The sequence below is a fragment of the Pagrus major genome, chromosome 18, assembly GCF_040436345.1.
Source record: "Pagrus major chromosome 18, Pma_NU_1.0".
Classification (NCBI taxonomy): domain Eukaryota; kingdom Metazoa; phylum Chordata; class Actinopteri; order Spariformes; family Sparidae; genus Pagrus; species Pagrus major.
The window spans coordinates 25681258-25696779 of record NC_133232.1 but is presented as its reverse complement, the minus strand read 5'-3'; the positions used below and the strand labels follow the sequence as shown (position 1 = coordinate 25696779).

Below are 15522 nucleotides of genomic sequence, written 5' to 3'. Positions count from 1 at the left end.
CAATATCGAGATCAAGAACGAAATATTTCAACCAGATATTTCCGCATTTTCACGACCAACAAGACAGCCGTCCTTTGTCGTCCGACTCTCTTTGTAACAAAGCCCACAGAAACATCATCCACTGAATCTGGGAGGAGCCCCGAGCCACCGAAGAGACCGTCTAAATGTGGTGGTCTACAGCGTCCCCATGTGGACATAATCTATACGTACACTCCATATCAAACATAATGACATTGGAAAGTGGAAAACATTCTCAGTTGTCTTTCAACATTAAGCAATTGCAAAAGTCAAAAGGTTAAATAAAACCCGAAGGTTCAGTCCACTGATTAAGAGAACAATTCTGTAATATAATGTTAATATTATCAATTACAGCCTCTTTTAGAAATTCACTTAATCCTCAAACAAAAGCCTTCCAGTACTGGCAGTGAGTGGGCATTATGAAATGCTCACTGACTTTTATTCATCTAAAGGAAGTTGACTCTTAAGATTGAATCAAAAGAGTTTTCTAATGGAAATGTTGTGAAATCTGTACCACATTGTAAGTTGTTAATGCCAAAGATATGTGTAATTGTATTTCAAAACACTGTGCACTTCAATTACGTTTTCTTTTGCAACATGTTCTCTGAATTGTAGGTTTTTTAACAAAAGTTGTTTTCAGCACCACGGATAGCGACCGGCACTGAGACTGCGAATCAGCAGCCAAAATGACTGAAATTAAAAAATAAATAATAAAAACAACAATTGAACAGCAAGCTAACGTCTACAATATCAAACTATAGACTCAATAACATTGATAACTTTTAAGTGACACCATTTCCTTCTGAATTGAAGAGGACAGTCCATGAAATACCGGTTTCTTGAATCCTACATAGGACTAGTAAGACTCTTTTTAAAAATAACTTTACCAATACTGCAGCATGGCGCAACTAATTATCTTACCTAGAACAAAGTGCAATGGGACATTTATCCATTCTCGACCATAAGTATCGAATGCAAATATGTTCTTACCTTCTCTTTGTTGGGTAAAGTCTGAGTTCTGGTAAAAGTGTCTCCTCCATTAATACTGATCAGTTCCGCATCTAGAGGCGGTAACGGTGCGGGGAAAACCACTACGTCACTCTTGAGCGTGTCTGAACTGAAACACACGTCATACTGCTGAGTAGATTTTGAGTAAGACCAGCTCCCGTCAGGGTGGGTGGTGATCATTGGGGCGCCGTACCTGCTGAAACTGCCGTCTGTCCTGTGGCATTTGACAGCTATTAAACTGATGAGACTGAGCAGAAAGATGACTGACACCGACACAATGGCGATCAGCAGATACAGGTTCAAATCAGAGAAGCTCTCCTCCTTTATGGGCACATGTCTGAACTGAGTCTGGATGTCAGCTGTGCTTTCAACCACCACCACATCAATAGACACAGTAGCTGACAGGGAGGGTTCTCCGTTATCAGAAACCAACACCACCAAGGGGTGAGTTTTCAGGTCATTGTCACTCATTCTCCTCTTGGTCCTGATCTCTCCGGTGCTGGTTCCGATCCGGAAGAGGTTGTTTCCTTTGGGCTCAGACAGGTGATAAGAAAGCAGCGCATTGTATCCAGAGTCTGCGTCTACAGCCCTGATCTTTGCCACAAAGTATCCCGCTTCAGCAGAATAGGGGATGCTCTCACTGTTAACGGAGCCGTGCTCAGAATAGGGCGCGAGAATTGTTGGAGTATTGTCATTTTCATCGAGTATTAAAACGTTCACAGTCACGTTGCTGCTGAGCGGAGGGACACCAGAGTCTGTGGCCTGAACTTTAAACTGAAACGTTTTTAACTCCTCGAAGTTAAAAGACTGCAGACTGACTATATCTCCAGTCTCTGAGTTGATGTTCACCATTGTAGAAAACGGTAATGTGTTCGTGTTACTTTGTAAAAATGAATATCTCACCTGACTGTTCTGGTCAACGTCAGCATCAGTTGCTGTCACAGTTTTAATAACTGCTCCCACTGGACTGTTTTCTTTCACATATACATTGATTATGTTTTCTGTGAACAGAGGTGCGTTATCATTCACATCAGACACGTGTACATTAATAACGCTCGTGCTGGACAGTGGGGGGCTGCCCTCATCAGTAGCAGTGATGCTGATGTTGTATTGAGATGCGCTCTCTCTGTCTAGAGGACCGTCCACCACCAACGAATAGTAATTCTTATAATTTGACTCTAATTTAAAAGGGACGTTGTTGGAAATTTTACAGTTCACCATCCCGTTTTTACCTCCGTCTTTATCAAGTACTGAAACAAGTGCAATGGCGGTGCCAATGGACGCATCTTCTTTAACCGCATTTAGTAATGACGTCACTGAAATTTCAGGGGCATTGTCATTAACATCTAAAACTTCAATCAATAATTTAGCGTGTGAGGTCATCGGAAACACTGCCCCATCACTGGCTTGTACTCTGATCTCAAAAGCATTATTTTCTTCAAAGTCGATGTTCTTTTTATTTGTTACAGTTCCAGTTTTTTCATCGATAGCAAACAGATCAGTTTGTTTCCCTCGGCCTACTTTGCTAAATGAATATAACACTTGTGCATTTTGGCCTGCATCTAAATCAGTAGCATTTAGTGTTATTATCGATGTGCCTGTCTTTGCATTTTCATACACGCTGGCTTTGTACAGAGTTTGACTGAAAAGTGGAGGATTATCATTAATGTCCAACACATTCACTATTATAGTCATACTGCCTGATTTAGGAGGAGATCCACCGTCAATAGCAGTCAGAATAAGACTAATAACAGATTGTTTTTCTCTGTCCAAAACCTTCTGAAGCAGTAGTTCTGGGGTAGCACTTTCTCCTTTATGTGTATCTAAAGAGAAGTGTTCATTTTGACTGAGCTTGTAGGTGTTTACACTATTTTTGCCGACGTCTGCATCGTCAGCAGGGTGCAAGGGAAATTTAGCCCCTGCTGCTGTGTTTTCTGTAATGTCGATTACCTGTGAAGCGCTGAGAAATGACGGAGAATTATCATTCACATCTAAAATAATAATCTCAATCCGGTACAGTTTTAATGGGTTATTGATAACTGCTTCTACACTGAGTGAACATTTGGGCTCTTCTCCGCAGAGTTCCTCTCGATCTATTCTCTCATTAACGTACAGGACACCAGTCTTCAGGTTTACCTCGAAATATTTTCTCTTTGATCCAGCAACGATCTGAAACATGCGGGACTCCAAATCCTGGACATTGATGTTCAGGTCTTTAGCGATATTTCCGACAACAGTCCCCAGATTCACCTCCTCTGAGACGGAGTAAGAAAGCTGCCCAGACACCGCTTCCCAGTAACAATCCAGCAGCACGGCCAAGAGATATATCCACACAGAGCTCGTCCTGCTCGGTAAATGCATTATTCCACACGTTGAAAGAGCATGAAGGCAAAATTGGGCAATACGGCAAAACAACCCCAAGATCGAGATCAAGAACGAAATATTTCAAACAAATCTTTCCGCATTTTCACGACCAACAAGACAGCCGTCCTTTGTCGTCCGACCTCTCTTTGTAACAAAGCCCACAGAAACATCATCCACTGAATCTGGGAGGAGCCCCGAGCCACCGAAGAGACCGTCTAAATGTGGTGGTCTACAGCGTCCCCATGTGGACGTAAGTCATCCCTACATGCTACACAAGATATGATAACACTGGAAACTAGAAAACATCTCAGTTCACCTTAAATATGAAGAGATTGCCACAATGAAAGTGTGAAAGAAACGTTGATCCCATTGGTGGAAAAATTAACACTTTATGACTGAAACCTTCTTTAGATTACATCATCTTTTAGAAAATAACTGACTTGTCTAGCAAAACCCTTACCCTTACAGCAGTGACAGTGAGATTTAGTAAGTCTACATACTAAAATACACTGGCCAACTTTTGTTTTTAAACCGAGGAGCAAAGTACAAGCAAATATTGAATCAAAAGAGGTTTCTTTGCAGATATGTGAAATCTGAAACATATTGTTCCAGTGTAAATGCCAAAGGTATGTATGCGTGCATTTACAACACTGTGCACGTCAATAATGTTTTGTTTTGCACCATGTTCTTGGAATTGGAAGCAACTTCACAAAGTTGTGTTCAGCACCACGGACAGCGACAAACACATTTGTCAGCAGCAAAAATCAATGAAATTCATGAGATATCAGAAAATTAACAGCAGATTGCAGAGTACAATATTAAACTAAAAAAACTCAGTGACCTTGATTTAATATCCTTGTTATTAATTTCGTTTGAACTGAAAACAAAAGTCAGTGTAAATGTCGCCATGTTGGAACAAATTCTTAATCGAAACAAGCACAACCAGTACTTAATGTAACTTTAATCTTACCTTCTCTTTGTTGGGTAAAGTCTGAGTTCTTGTAAAAGTGTCTCCTCCATTAATACTGATCAGTTCTGCATCTAGAGGCGGTAACGGTGCGGGGAAAACCACTACGTCACTCTTGAGCGTGTCTGAGCTGAAACACACGTCATACTGCTGAGTAGATTTGGAGTAAGACCAGCTCCCGTCAGGGTGGGTGGTGATCATTGGGGCCCCGTACCTGCTGAAACTGCCGTCTGTCCTGTGGCATTTGACAGCTATTAAACTGATGAGACTGAGCAGAAAGATGGCTGACACCGACACAATGGCGATCAGCAGATACAGGTTCAAATCAGAGAAGCTCTCCTCCTTTGTGGGCACATGTCTGAACTGAGTCTGGATGTCGGCTGTGCTTTCAACCACCACCACATCAATAGACACAGTAGCTGACAGGGAGGGTTCTCCGTTATCAGAAACCAACACCACCAAGGGGTGAGTTTTCAGGTCATTGTCACTCATTCTCCTCTTAGTCCTGATCTCTCCGGTGCTGGTTCCGATCCGGAAGAGGTTGTTTCCTTTGGGTTCAGACAGGTGATAAGAAAGCAGCGCATTGTATCCAGAGTCTGCGTCTACAGCCCTGATCTTTGCCACAAAGTATCCCGCTTCAGCAGAATAGGGGATGCTCTCACTGTTAACGGAGCCGTGCTCAGAATAGGGCGCGAGAATTGTTGGATTATTGTCATTTTCATCGAGTATTAAAACGTTCACAGTCACGTTGCTGCTGAGCGGAGGGACACCAGAGTCTGTGGCCTGAACTTTAAACTGAAACGTTTTTAACTCCTCGAAGTTAAAAGACTGCAGACTGACTATATCTCCAGTCTCTGAGTTGATGTTCACCATCGTAGAAAACGGTAATGTGTTCGTGTTACTTTGTAAAAATGAATAGCTCACCTGACCGTTTTGATTGATATCAGCATCAGTTGCTGTCACAGTTTTAATAACTGCTCCTACTGGACTGTTCTCCTTCACATAAACATTAATGAGCGGCTCTGAGAAACGAGGCGGGTTATCATTGACATCAGAAACATGAACAGTCACAGTGCTGGTGCTGGAGAGAGGTGGAGTCCCTTCATCAGTTGCTACGATAGTGACATTGTACTCTGCTGTAGTTTCTCTGTCAAGTGGACCATTAACTACTAACGAATAATAGTTTTTATAATTTGTGTCTAATTTAAAGGGGGCATCATTTGTAATAACAGCCTTTACAGCCCCGTTTTTCCCTCCATCTTTGTCCAGTACAGAGACGAGTGCAATAGCTGTACCCACTTCTGCATCCTCCTTCACTGTGTTCAGCAGTGACGTCACAGTGATCTCAGGAGCGTTGTCGTTTAGGTCCACCACCTCTACCAGCACTTTACAATGAGCAGACATCGGAGGCTGCCCTTTGTCACTGGCCTGTGCGTGAATCTCAAACGCAGGATTTTCTTCATAGTCGATCTCACCTTTGACTAAGATCACACCTGTTTTAGCATCAATTTGAAACAAGTCTAAAACACGATCCTGCCCTTTTTTCCTTAAAGAATACTCTATTTCACTGTTTAAACCCTCATCAGCGTCTGTTGCATTCAGTATGATCACAGTAGATCCTGTCGGCAGGTTTTCAGAAATTTGAATTTTGTATAAAGGTCTACTGAAAACAGGATGGTTGTCGTTATTATCCAACACGTTGATAATAACTTGTGAGGTTCCTGATCTGGATGGATTTCCTCCATCGACTGCAGTCAGTGTGAGCTTTATAACAGAGTCATGCTCGCGGTCTAAAGATTTCTTCAGTACTAACTCTGCAGACACACTGTCTCCTGCTTTGTGTATTTCTAAAGAGAAATAGTCATTATTGTTGAGCTTGTAGGTATTTACACCGTTTCTGCCAACATCCAAATCCGATGCCTCTATCAGTCCAAATTTCACGCCTGGTAAAGTATTTTCTGCAATATCAAGTGTCTGCAGCTGCTCAGAGAAAACAGGTGCATTGTCATTTATATCGAGTACATTAATCTCCAAACGGTAAAGCTTCAGTGGATTGTTGATCACGGCCTCTACGTTGACGGTACATTTTGCAGCCTTCGCACAAAGCTCCTCACGGTCTATTCTCTCATTCACATACAGAACACCAGTCTTCAGGTTTACATCAAAATATTTTCTATTTGATCCGCTAACGATCTGAAACATGCGAGACTCTAAATCCTGGACATTAAGATTTAGATCCTTGGCGATATTTCCAACAGTAGTCCCCGGGTTTACCTCCTCTGATACGGAATACGAGAGCTGTCCAGACACCGCTTCCCAACAATAATTCAGCAGCACGGCCACGAGATATATCCGAACAAGCCTCGCTCTTCTTGAGAAATGCATAATTATATCCAACCCGATAAAGGCATGAATCTCAGTCCAACCTCCCGTCAATCAGTCATATTTAGAGTCAAGTATATGATTCCAGTTTCTTGCATTTTTATGAGCCAGTTGGAAAATGTCTTTCGCCCTTTTCTCTCTCGCTCTCCGTCTCTTTGTAACAAAGCCGAGGGAAACATCATCATCCCCATCCTGTGTTTCTGGGAGGAGTCTTGTGCCTCCTGAAATAACGTTCAGATGTCATGGTCTACAGTGTCCCCGTGTGGTCATGTACAGTAAGTGCATGCAACCTTAGACAACAACAATTGATTGACCAACCCTCTGGGAAAACGGACCATTTCATAGTAACTTGAATACATTTTTTCAACTTTGTCATCCAATCATAACGAAATCTCATGTAATTTTCTCAGATTTTCCTTCTCTGTCGTTTTCTAACGTTTGCCTTGTTTTTTAAACCAGACCAATGGACACTCATCTGTTACTGATTAGCCGGAGACATATTGTTTAAGCTCCCTATTCCCAAAAGAAAAAAGTAAAAAAAAAAACTAAGAAAATGAAGGTCATAAAATAGGCTAAGATAAGTGAAATGCCTTCTCTAAATGTGATAAAACTTCGTTTGCATCTTATGCTAGAAAGTTGTCATAAATTCGAAATATACATGGCAGGAAATGACGCTTCAAACAATTTATCCGCGTTGCACTCTCCGGCCAAAACACAACACACTGTGGTGCTCATTTCAGAACCATGGTCAGCGACATACACCTTCAAATACTGTCATTATTCTGGTTTTTGTAACACTTTATATTTCAACAGAAAGCCAACAAACACATTTATGAATACAATGTGCAAAATTATCCAAAAGTAATTGTTTAAAAGGTAATTGTTTATCACACTTGTCTTACCTTCTCTTTGTTGGGTAAAGTCTGAGTTCTGGTAAAAGTGTCTCCTCCGTTTATACTGATCAGTTCCGCATCTAGAGGCGGTAACGGTGCGGGGAAAACCACTACGTCACTCTTGAGCGTGTCTGAGCTGAAACACACGTCATACTGCTGAGTAGATTTGGAGTAAGACCAGCTCCCGTCAGGGTGGGTGGTGATCATTGGGGCCCCGTACCTGCTGAAACTGCCGTCTGTCCTGTGGCATTTGACAGCTATTAAACTGATGAGACTGAGCAGAAAGATGGCTGACACCGACACAATGGCGATCAGCAGATACAGGTTCAAATCAGAGAAGCTCTCCTCCTTTATGGGCACATGTCTGAACTGAGTCTGGATGTCAGCTGTGCTTTCAACCACCACCACATCAATAGACACAGTAGCTGACAGGGAGGGTTCTCCGTTATCAGAAACCAACACCACCAAGGGGTGAGTTTTCAGGTCATTGTCACTCATTCTCCTCTTAGTCCTGATCTCTCCCGTGCTGGTTCCGATCCGGAAGAGGTTGTTTCCCTTGGGCTCAGACAGGTGATACGAAAGCAGCGCATTGTATCCAGAGTCTGCGTCTACAGCCCTGATCTTTGCCACAAAGTATCCCGCTTCAGCAGAATAGGGGATGCTCTCACTGTTAACGGAGCCGTGCTCAGAATAGGGCGCGAGAATTGTTGGATTATTGTCATTTTCATCGAGTATTAAAACGTTCACAGTCACGTTGCTGCTGAGCGGAGGGACACCAGAGTCTGTGGCCTGAACTTTAAACTGAAACGTTTTTGTCTCCTCGAAGTTAAAAGACTGCAGACTGACTATATCTCCAGTCTCTGAGTTGATGTTCACCATCGTAGAAAACGGTAATGTGTTCGTGTTACTTTGTAAAAATGAATAGCTCACCTGACCGTTTTGATTGATATCAGCATCAGTTGCTGTCACAGTTTTAATAACTGCTCCTACTGGACTGTTCTCCTTCACATAAACATTAATGAGCGGCTCTGAGAAACGAGGCGGGTTATCATTGACATCAGAAACATGAACAGTCACTGTGCTGGTGCTGGAGAGAGGTGGAGTCCCTTCATCAGTTGCTACGATAGTGACATTGTACTCTGCTGTAGTTTCTCTGTCAAGTGGACCATTAACTACTAACGAATAATAGTTTTTATAATTTGTGTCTAATTTAAAGGGGGCATCATTTGTAATAACAGCCTTTACAGCCCCGTTTTTCCCTCCATCTTTGTCCAGTACAGAAACAAGTGCAATAGCAGTACCTACTTCTGCATCCTCCTTCACTGTGTTTAGCAGTGACGTCACAGTGATCTCAGGAGCGTTGTCGTTTAGGTCCACCACCTCTACCAGCACCTTGCAATCAGCAGACATCGGAGGCTGCCCTTTGTCACTTGCCTGTGCGTGAATCTCAAACGCAGGATGTTCTTCGTAATCTATCTTACCTTTGACTAAAATCGCACCTGTTTTAGAATCAATTTGAAACAAATCTAAAACATGATTCTGACCTTTACTTCTCAATGAATATTCTATTTCAGCATTTAATCCGTCATCAGCGTCTGTTGCATTCAGAACTATAACAGTTTTACCTACTGGTAAGTTCTCAGATATGCGTGCCTTGTACAAAGAACTACTGAAAACCGGAGCGTTGTCGTTATTGTCTAAAACATTAATAATGATCTGAGACGTCCCTGACTTGGGTGGATTTCCTCCATCGACAGCAGTTACTGTGAGTCTAATAGTATGTTGTTTTTCTCGGTCTAAAGCTTTCTGAAGCAGGAGCTGTGCAGACACACTCTCTCCTGCTTTGTGAACGTCCAAAGAGAAATAATCATTTTGACTTAGTTTGTACGTACTAACACTATTCTTACCAACATCGAGATCCGACGCTCCGATAAATCCAAATGTCCCCCCTGGCACTGTACTTTCAGCAATGTCAAGAGACTGCAGATTCTCTGGGAAATACGGTGCATTATCATTTATATCGAGTATATTAATCTCCAAACGGTAAAGCTTCAGTGGATTGTTGATCACGGCCTCTACACTGACGGTACATCTTGCAGCCTTTGCACAAAGCTCCTCACGGTCTATTCTTTCATTCACATAAAGACCCCCCGTCTTCAGATTTACATCGAAATATTTTCTCTTTGATCCACTCACGATCTGAAACATACGTGCCTCCAAGTCGTGAACATTAAGATTTAGATCTTTGGCGAGATTTCCAACAGACGTCCCCGGGTTTACCTCCTCTGATACAGAGTAAGAGAGCTGCCCAGACACCGCTTCCCAACAGCAATCCAAAAGAACAACGATCATATAAATCCAAAAAGGGCTCCATATCCTCTGCTTCGACATGTTTTTATCCAACGTGAACAGAGCATATAGATTCCAGTCTCCAAAAATACCGAACCAGTTTCCTTCCTCTTTAAGGGCTAACAGACACAGTGATTGTCGTACAACCCATTCTTGCTCTGTGCCTCTTTGTAACAAAGCCCCGAGAAGCATCATCATCCTCTCTATCTGGGAGGAGCCTGAAGCAACCGAGAGAGCATCAAAATGTGATGGTCTACAATGTCCCCGTGTGGCCAATTGAAACAATTACATCCACTACCAAAAACAGATTAATCACCTACATTCTGCTGAACATTCAGTTCAACATGCAGCTAACAAGAAGTGATACAACACAGGACAGCAAAAACGATCCAACTGCCTCATTTACATCTCAACAGCAAAGTAAGATACAAATAAAAAAATGCAAATAAACATTACTGCCATCTCTGTTTCTCTTTGGTCTATAAATGAAGGTAATTCAAATATCAAGAGACACTTTTAAATGTGGTGAAATATGTTGTACATTATGTATCAATAAAAATATATAATGGTAACAAAGCTCCAGTGAATATGCCGGGTACCATCAGGACAACGCACGATGTATTATTTCTGGTAGATTAAATGTCTGAAATCAGTTTTGCACCCTCCAGACTGCAAACAAGCAACGTTGACACAAGACACTGTGCGCTTATTTCAGCACCATGGACAACGACATACTGAAGCGCTGTTAGAAGAATGAATGAGGGGCTTACTTTATGTTAACTCCAGTATTGTCAATAGTTGATTTACTTTACATATTTAAAAACACAGTTACAAACACAATACAATGCTTACTACAATATATCATTTCATATGAAAGACCAAAAGAACACAGAGGGAAATGATCTTAGCCGCTGGCTCCCAAAAAGTACACATTAAGTGAAACATCTTGCTTTTTTATAAAGTTTTCTTACCTTCTCTTTGTTGGGTAAAGTCTGAGTTCTGGTAAAAGTGTCTCCTCCGTTAATACTGATCAGTTCCGCATCTAGAGGCGGTAACGGTGCGGGGAAAACCACTACGTCACTCTTGAGCGTGTCTGAGCTGAAACACACGTCATACTGCTGAGTAGATTTGGAGTAAGACCAGCTCCCGTCAGGGTGGGTGGTGATCATTGGGGCGCCGTACCTGCTGAAACTGCCGTCTGTCCTGTGGCATTTGACAGCTATTAAACTGATGAGACTGAGCAGAAAGATGGCTGACACCGACACAATGGCGATCAGCAGATACAGGTTCAAATCAGAGAAGCTCTCCTCCTTTATGGGCACATGTCTGAACTGAGTCTGGATGTCAGCTGTGCTTTCAACCACCACCACATCAATAGACACAGTAGCTGACAGGGAGGGTTCTCCGTTATCAGAAACCAACACCACCAAGGGGTGAGTTTTCAGGTCATTGTCACTCATTCTCCTCTTAGTCCTGATTTCTCCGGTGCTGGTTCCGATCCGGAAGAGGTTGTTTCCTTTGGGCTCAGACAGGTGATAAGAAAGCAGCGCATTGTATCCAGAGTCTGCGTCTACAGCCCTGATCTTTGCCACAAAGTATCCCGCTTCAGCAGAATAGGGGATGCTCTCACTGTTAACGGAGCCGTGCTCAGAATAGGGCGCGAGAATTGTTGGATTATTGTCATTTTCATCGAGTATTAAAACGTTCACAGTCACGTTGCTGCTGAGCGGAGGAACACCAGAGTCTGTGGCCTGAACTTTAAACTGAAACGTTTTTGTCTCCTCGAAGTTAAAAGACTGCAGACTGACTATATCTCCAGTCTCTGAGTTGATGTTCACCATTGTAGAAAACGGTAATGTGTTCGTGTTACTTTGTAAAAATGAATATCTCACCTGACTGTTCTGGTCAACGTCAGCATCAGTTGCTGTCACAGTTTTAATAACTGCTCCCACTGGACTGTTTTCTTTCACATAAACATTAATCTGGGGCTCTGGGAACAGAGGCGCGTTATCATTTACATCTGACACGTGTATTGACAGAACACTCGTGCTCGAGAGCGACGGGGTTCCTTTATCAGTGGCCTCTATAGTGACGTTGTAGTTAGAGACGCTCTCTCTGTCCAGCGGCCCGTCAACTAACAAGGAAAAGTAATTTTTGTAGTTCGGCTCCAGTTTGAAGGGAGCGTCATTTTTAATTTGAATTTTCACATCACCGTTTTTCCCACCATCCTTATCGAGGACTGACACTAGAGCAACCGCGGTGCCTACAGCAGCGTCCTCTTTCACTGTGCCATGTAGTGACGTCACGGTGATCTCAGGAGCGTTATCATTGAGATCCACCACCTCTACCAGCACTTTACAATGAGCAGACATCGGAGGCTGCCCTTTGTCACTGGCCTCTACACGTATCTCAAAAGCTTTTCTCTCTTCAAAGTCTATATTGCCTTTTACTTTGATGACACCTGTTTGACTTTCAATTTCAAAGATATCAAGAACGTGATCTTGATCTTTGCTTCTCAGCGAATACACAATCTCACTGTTCAGGCCCTCGTCTGCATCGGTGGCGTTCACAGCCATCACTACTGTGCCCACTGGCGTGTTTTCGGGAATTTTTGTCTTATACAACGTTTCACTGAATATCGGAATGTTATCATTAATATCTAAAACATTAACAACGAGCTGTGAGGTGCCTGATTTCGGAGGGCTCCCTCCATCTACAGCAGTCAGAGTCATGGTGATCACAGGCTGCTTCTCTCGGTCTAAAGCTTTCTGCAACACGAGCTCAGCTGACACACTGTCACCTGCTTTGTGCACTGCCAAAGAGAAATGTTCATTTTGGCTTAATTTGTAAGTACTGACTCCGTTTCTCCCCACATCTGCATCAGCTGCTTCAGATAATGCGAATTTCACTCCTGGTAGAGTACTCTCTGCGATAAACAGATTTTGCACTTTGGTAGTAAACAACGGGGCATTGTCATTTACATCTAACACGTCTACATCAATACGATACAGCTTCAATGGGTTATTTATCACGGCTTCTACACTTACTGAGCATTTAAGTTCCTCCGCGCAGAGCTCCTCTCTGTCTATCCTCTCACTGACATAAAGAACACCAGTCTTTAGATTTACCTCGAAGAATTTCCTCTTTGATCCAGAAACAATTTGAAACATACGGTGCTCCAAGTCCTGTGAATTAAGGTTTAGGTCCTTGGCGATATTTCCAACAGGAGTCCCCGGGTTTACCTCCTCTGACACGGAATATGAGAGCTGCCCAGACACCGTTTCCACAAGAAAAAGCCCTAGATAAATCCAGAAATAGCTCCATCTACAAGGAGAAGACATGTTTCCATCCAGTATGAATAAAGCATTGATATGACTCCCAGTCACGGTCAGATATTTTTTTCATAAATGGAAGCTCTGATAGGCTTTGAATGAGTGGAAATGCTGTTTGTTCCACCGTCCTCTCTTTATAACAAAGACTGAGAAAATGTCCCAGTCGCCTGAAAACGGGAGGGGCCTAGTTTTATCAGAGAGTAGCGCTGTCTCTGATGGATCAACAGCGGCGCCACGTGGGGGAACAGGGGACATGCAGGCAGCGGTGACAATTTAATGCACCCTCCTCTTCAGCAGTCATTACTTTACTTCAGAAAATATTGATAATCATATGTCAACTTCACTGAGAGAGCTGAACAGCACATTTCAGCACCATGGACAGCACACCAGAGCTTGTCCTTACTGTAATCTCACTCCACCTCCTTCCACCTCACTCCTTCCCCATGTATTGCATGTATGCATGCAGAATTTAGGCAGCAATTAGCATATTTGTGTACACTATGTTTAAAGTTAGTTTTGGTGATGTGTGATGTAGGGCTTCCATTGCTGTCAGAAAAGTATTGGAGGCCATTTCTGAATTGCATCCTGTTCTTTGTCAGCCAATCTGTGCTCAATAGTTAAGTTACTTTCAGCTATGATTCATGTTTTTTTAACTGTACTATTGAATAACCATATACTTTTATAAATAATGATCTCAGACATAACAAACTGTGTATTTTTAAAAATGCAGTAGATGGCTGAACACAGCCCAAATATTTAGAAATATTCAGAAACATTTACTTTCCCTTGCTCCCACATCACTCCCTAATCCTTTCTTGTCATTGTCAGCCTTGAGGGCAATAAATGAAGTTAATTGAACCCTATTGTTCTACAGCTCATGAACACAGAGGGAGCATCCATGTGCTATGGTGCATTTCGGTGTATTTGAGTATTTCTCCACGTTTCCACAGAGACAGTAGTCATGAGCTTATGAACATTCCCTCATTTGTAATCCCAGGATTAAGCCCTGGATTCAGAAACTCCTGTCCTATTTCCATTCTGGAGGAAACATGATTTGATTTGAAAATATTAATAACCATCACACACTGAGCCGTAGTCATCCGTTAACCCCAAAATGCAATATTAATAATAGCTCACAAAGGATGACCTGTGTGCTCAATTTCCCTAATGTATGGCAAGAGACAATAGTATGCACTGTTTACAAGGGCACTGTATGTGTGTAAATAACCTACAAGTGCATTCTACTGAATCAAACAAACACACACACACGCAGAGACCACCTGGCCCATCAGACCCAGACGGCCCATGATGAAATTCAATGATTCATAGTTTATTTGTAGGTCACTGTCAACCTTACAGTACTTCAGTCTGGATTATCGTTGTCATAAAATCATCATGACGCAGATGGACCTCTGATGCTACAGTTTTTTCAGCACAGTCAAGAGAATTTAACTTTATAAAAGCTTTAATCTTATCAGGAATCCTGCTTTGTAGCCTGCTGACACCGTGACCTTATTTTGTAGGCTAAATGCACAAGCCACTGAAATGTGTAATCACAGTCACGCTCCAAGAAATAATAAGCCAAGTCATGATACTGTCTGCATTTACAATCCACAAGTAAACCATGTGGAGGAAACACTGATTGTGTCATGGAGAAATTAAAGATGCTGGACACACACGTCCCCTCCTCCAATGTCAGATACGGCTCCTCTGGGAAGCAAGTGCAGAGGGGTCAGTTAATCTATAAATAGCTCTGTATGCAGCAAACACACACACACGCGCAGACGGTGCCATATGTGCCTCTTTAATTGATAACTTTTAGTTGATTAAACCAACCCTCATAAAGACAGTATATCACTTTTTATTTATGAACTGTGAATGCATTGATGAAAGTCACATTTCCTGAGGTTATGATAATTGAATTTGCTGAATAATTAATAGTGAATAAATAGTGGTTTAGAAAAAATACACAGGATTTGCTCCCTGAACACAGGGAGCTGTGCATAATAAATCTAGTGGTTAAATACATGTGTGCCCTCCGTTTGTGGTTTAGCAATCACGTGATAAAGTTCAAGGAGAAGCAGAAGGAGAGCACCAGAGCAGTGTGATCAAAGGGGCAGAGGGAGCAGGGAGTGGTAGGTGAAGGGAGGGGAGGGGAGGGGCTGGCATGGGCGGAAGCAGTCAACAGCAGTATTTTAGGCGTATATAC

The 15522-nt window shown here is 42.4% G+C and overlaps 2 protein-coding genes and 1 pseudogene across 2 annotated transcripts; all 3 read right to left on the bottom strand.

The window, feature by feature from the left end:
- Positions 1–963: 963 nt before the first annotated feature.
- Positions 964–3387, bottom strand: LOC141012965 (protocadherin alpha-10 pseudogene; annotated as a pseudogene).
- Positions 3388–4339: 952 nt separating this feature from the next.
- LOC141012964 (uncharacterized) lies at positions 4340–10179 on the bottom strand. Its single transcript, XM_073486508.1, has 2 exons — positions 7642–10179; positions 4340–6772 (listed from the first exon to the last, which is right to left on the bottom strand). Exons 1-2 carry the CDS (start codon positions 10177–10179, stop codon positions 4340–4342), a joined length of 4971 nt encoding a protein of 1656 aa, XP_073342609.1.
- Positions 10180–10687: 508 nt separating this feature from the next.
- LOC141012963 (protocadherin alpha-3-like) lies at positions 10688–13322 on the bottom strand. Its single transcript, XM_073486507.1, has 2 exons — positions 10953–13322; positions 10688–10723 (listed from the first exon to the last, which is right to left on the bottom strand). Exons 1-2 carry the CDS (start codon positions 13320–13322, stop codon positions 10688–10690), a joined length of 2406 nt encoding a protein of 801 aa, XP_073342608.1.
- Between the last annotated feature and the right edge of the window lie 2200 nt (positions 13323–15522).

What these genes read in the sequence shown, in the direction of transcription:
- LOC141012964 (XM_073486508.1), bottom strand. Translation starts at nt 10,179, where the DNA reads ATGATGATGCTTCTCGGGGCTTTGTTACAAAGAGGCACAGAGCAAGAA. An exon ending in CTTTACCCAACAAAGAGAAG is followed by an intron (nt 6,773 to 7,641) that starts GTAAGACAAGTG and finishes GGTTGGACTGAG; the next exon opens with ATTCATGCCTTTATCGGGTT.
- LOC141012963 (XM_073486507.1), bottom strand. Translation starts at nt 13,322, where the DNA reads ATGTCTTCTCCTTGTAGATGGAGCTATTTCTGGATTTATCTAGGGCTT. An exon ending in CTTTACCCAACAAAGAGAAG is followed by an intron (nt 10,724 to 10,952) that starts GTAAGAAAACTT and finishes TTCTTCTAACAG; the next exon opens with CGCTTCAGTATGTCGTTGTC.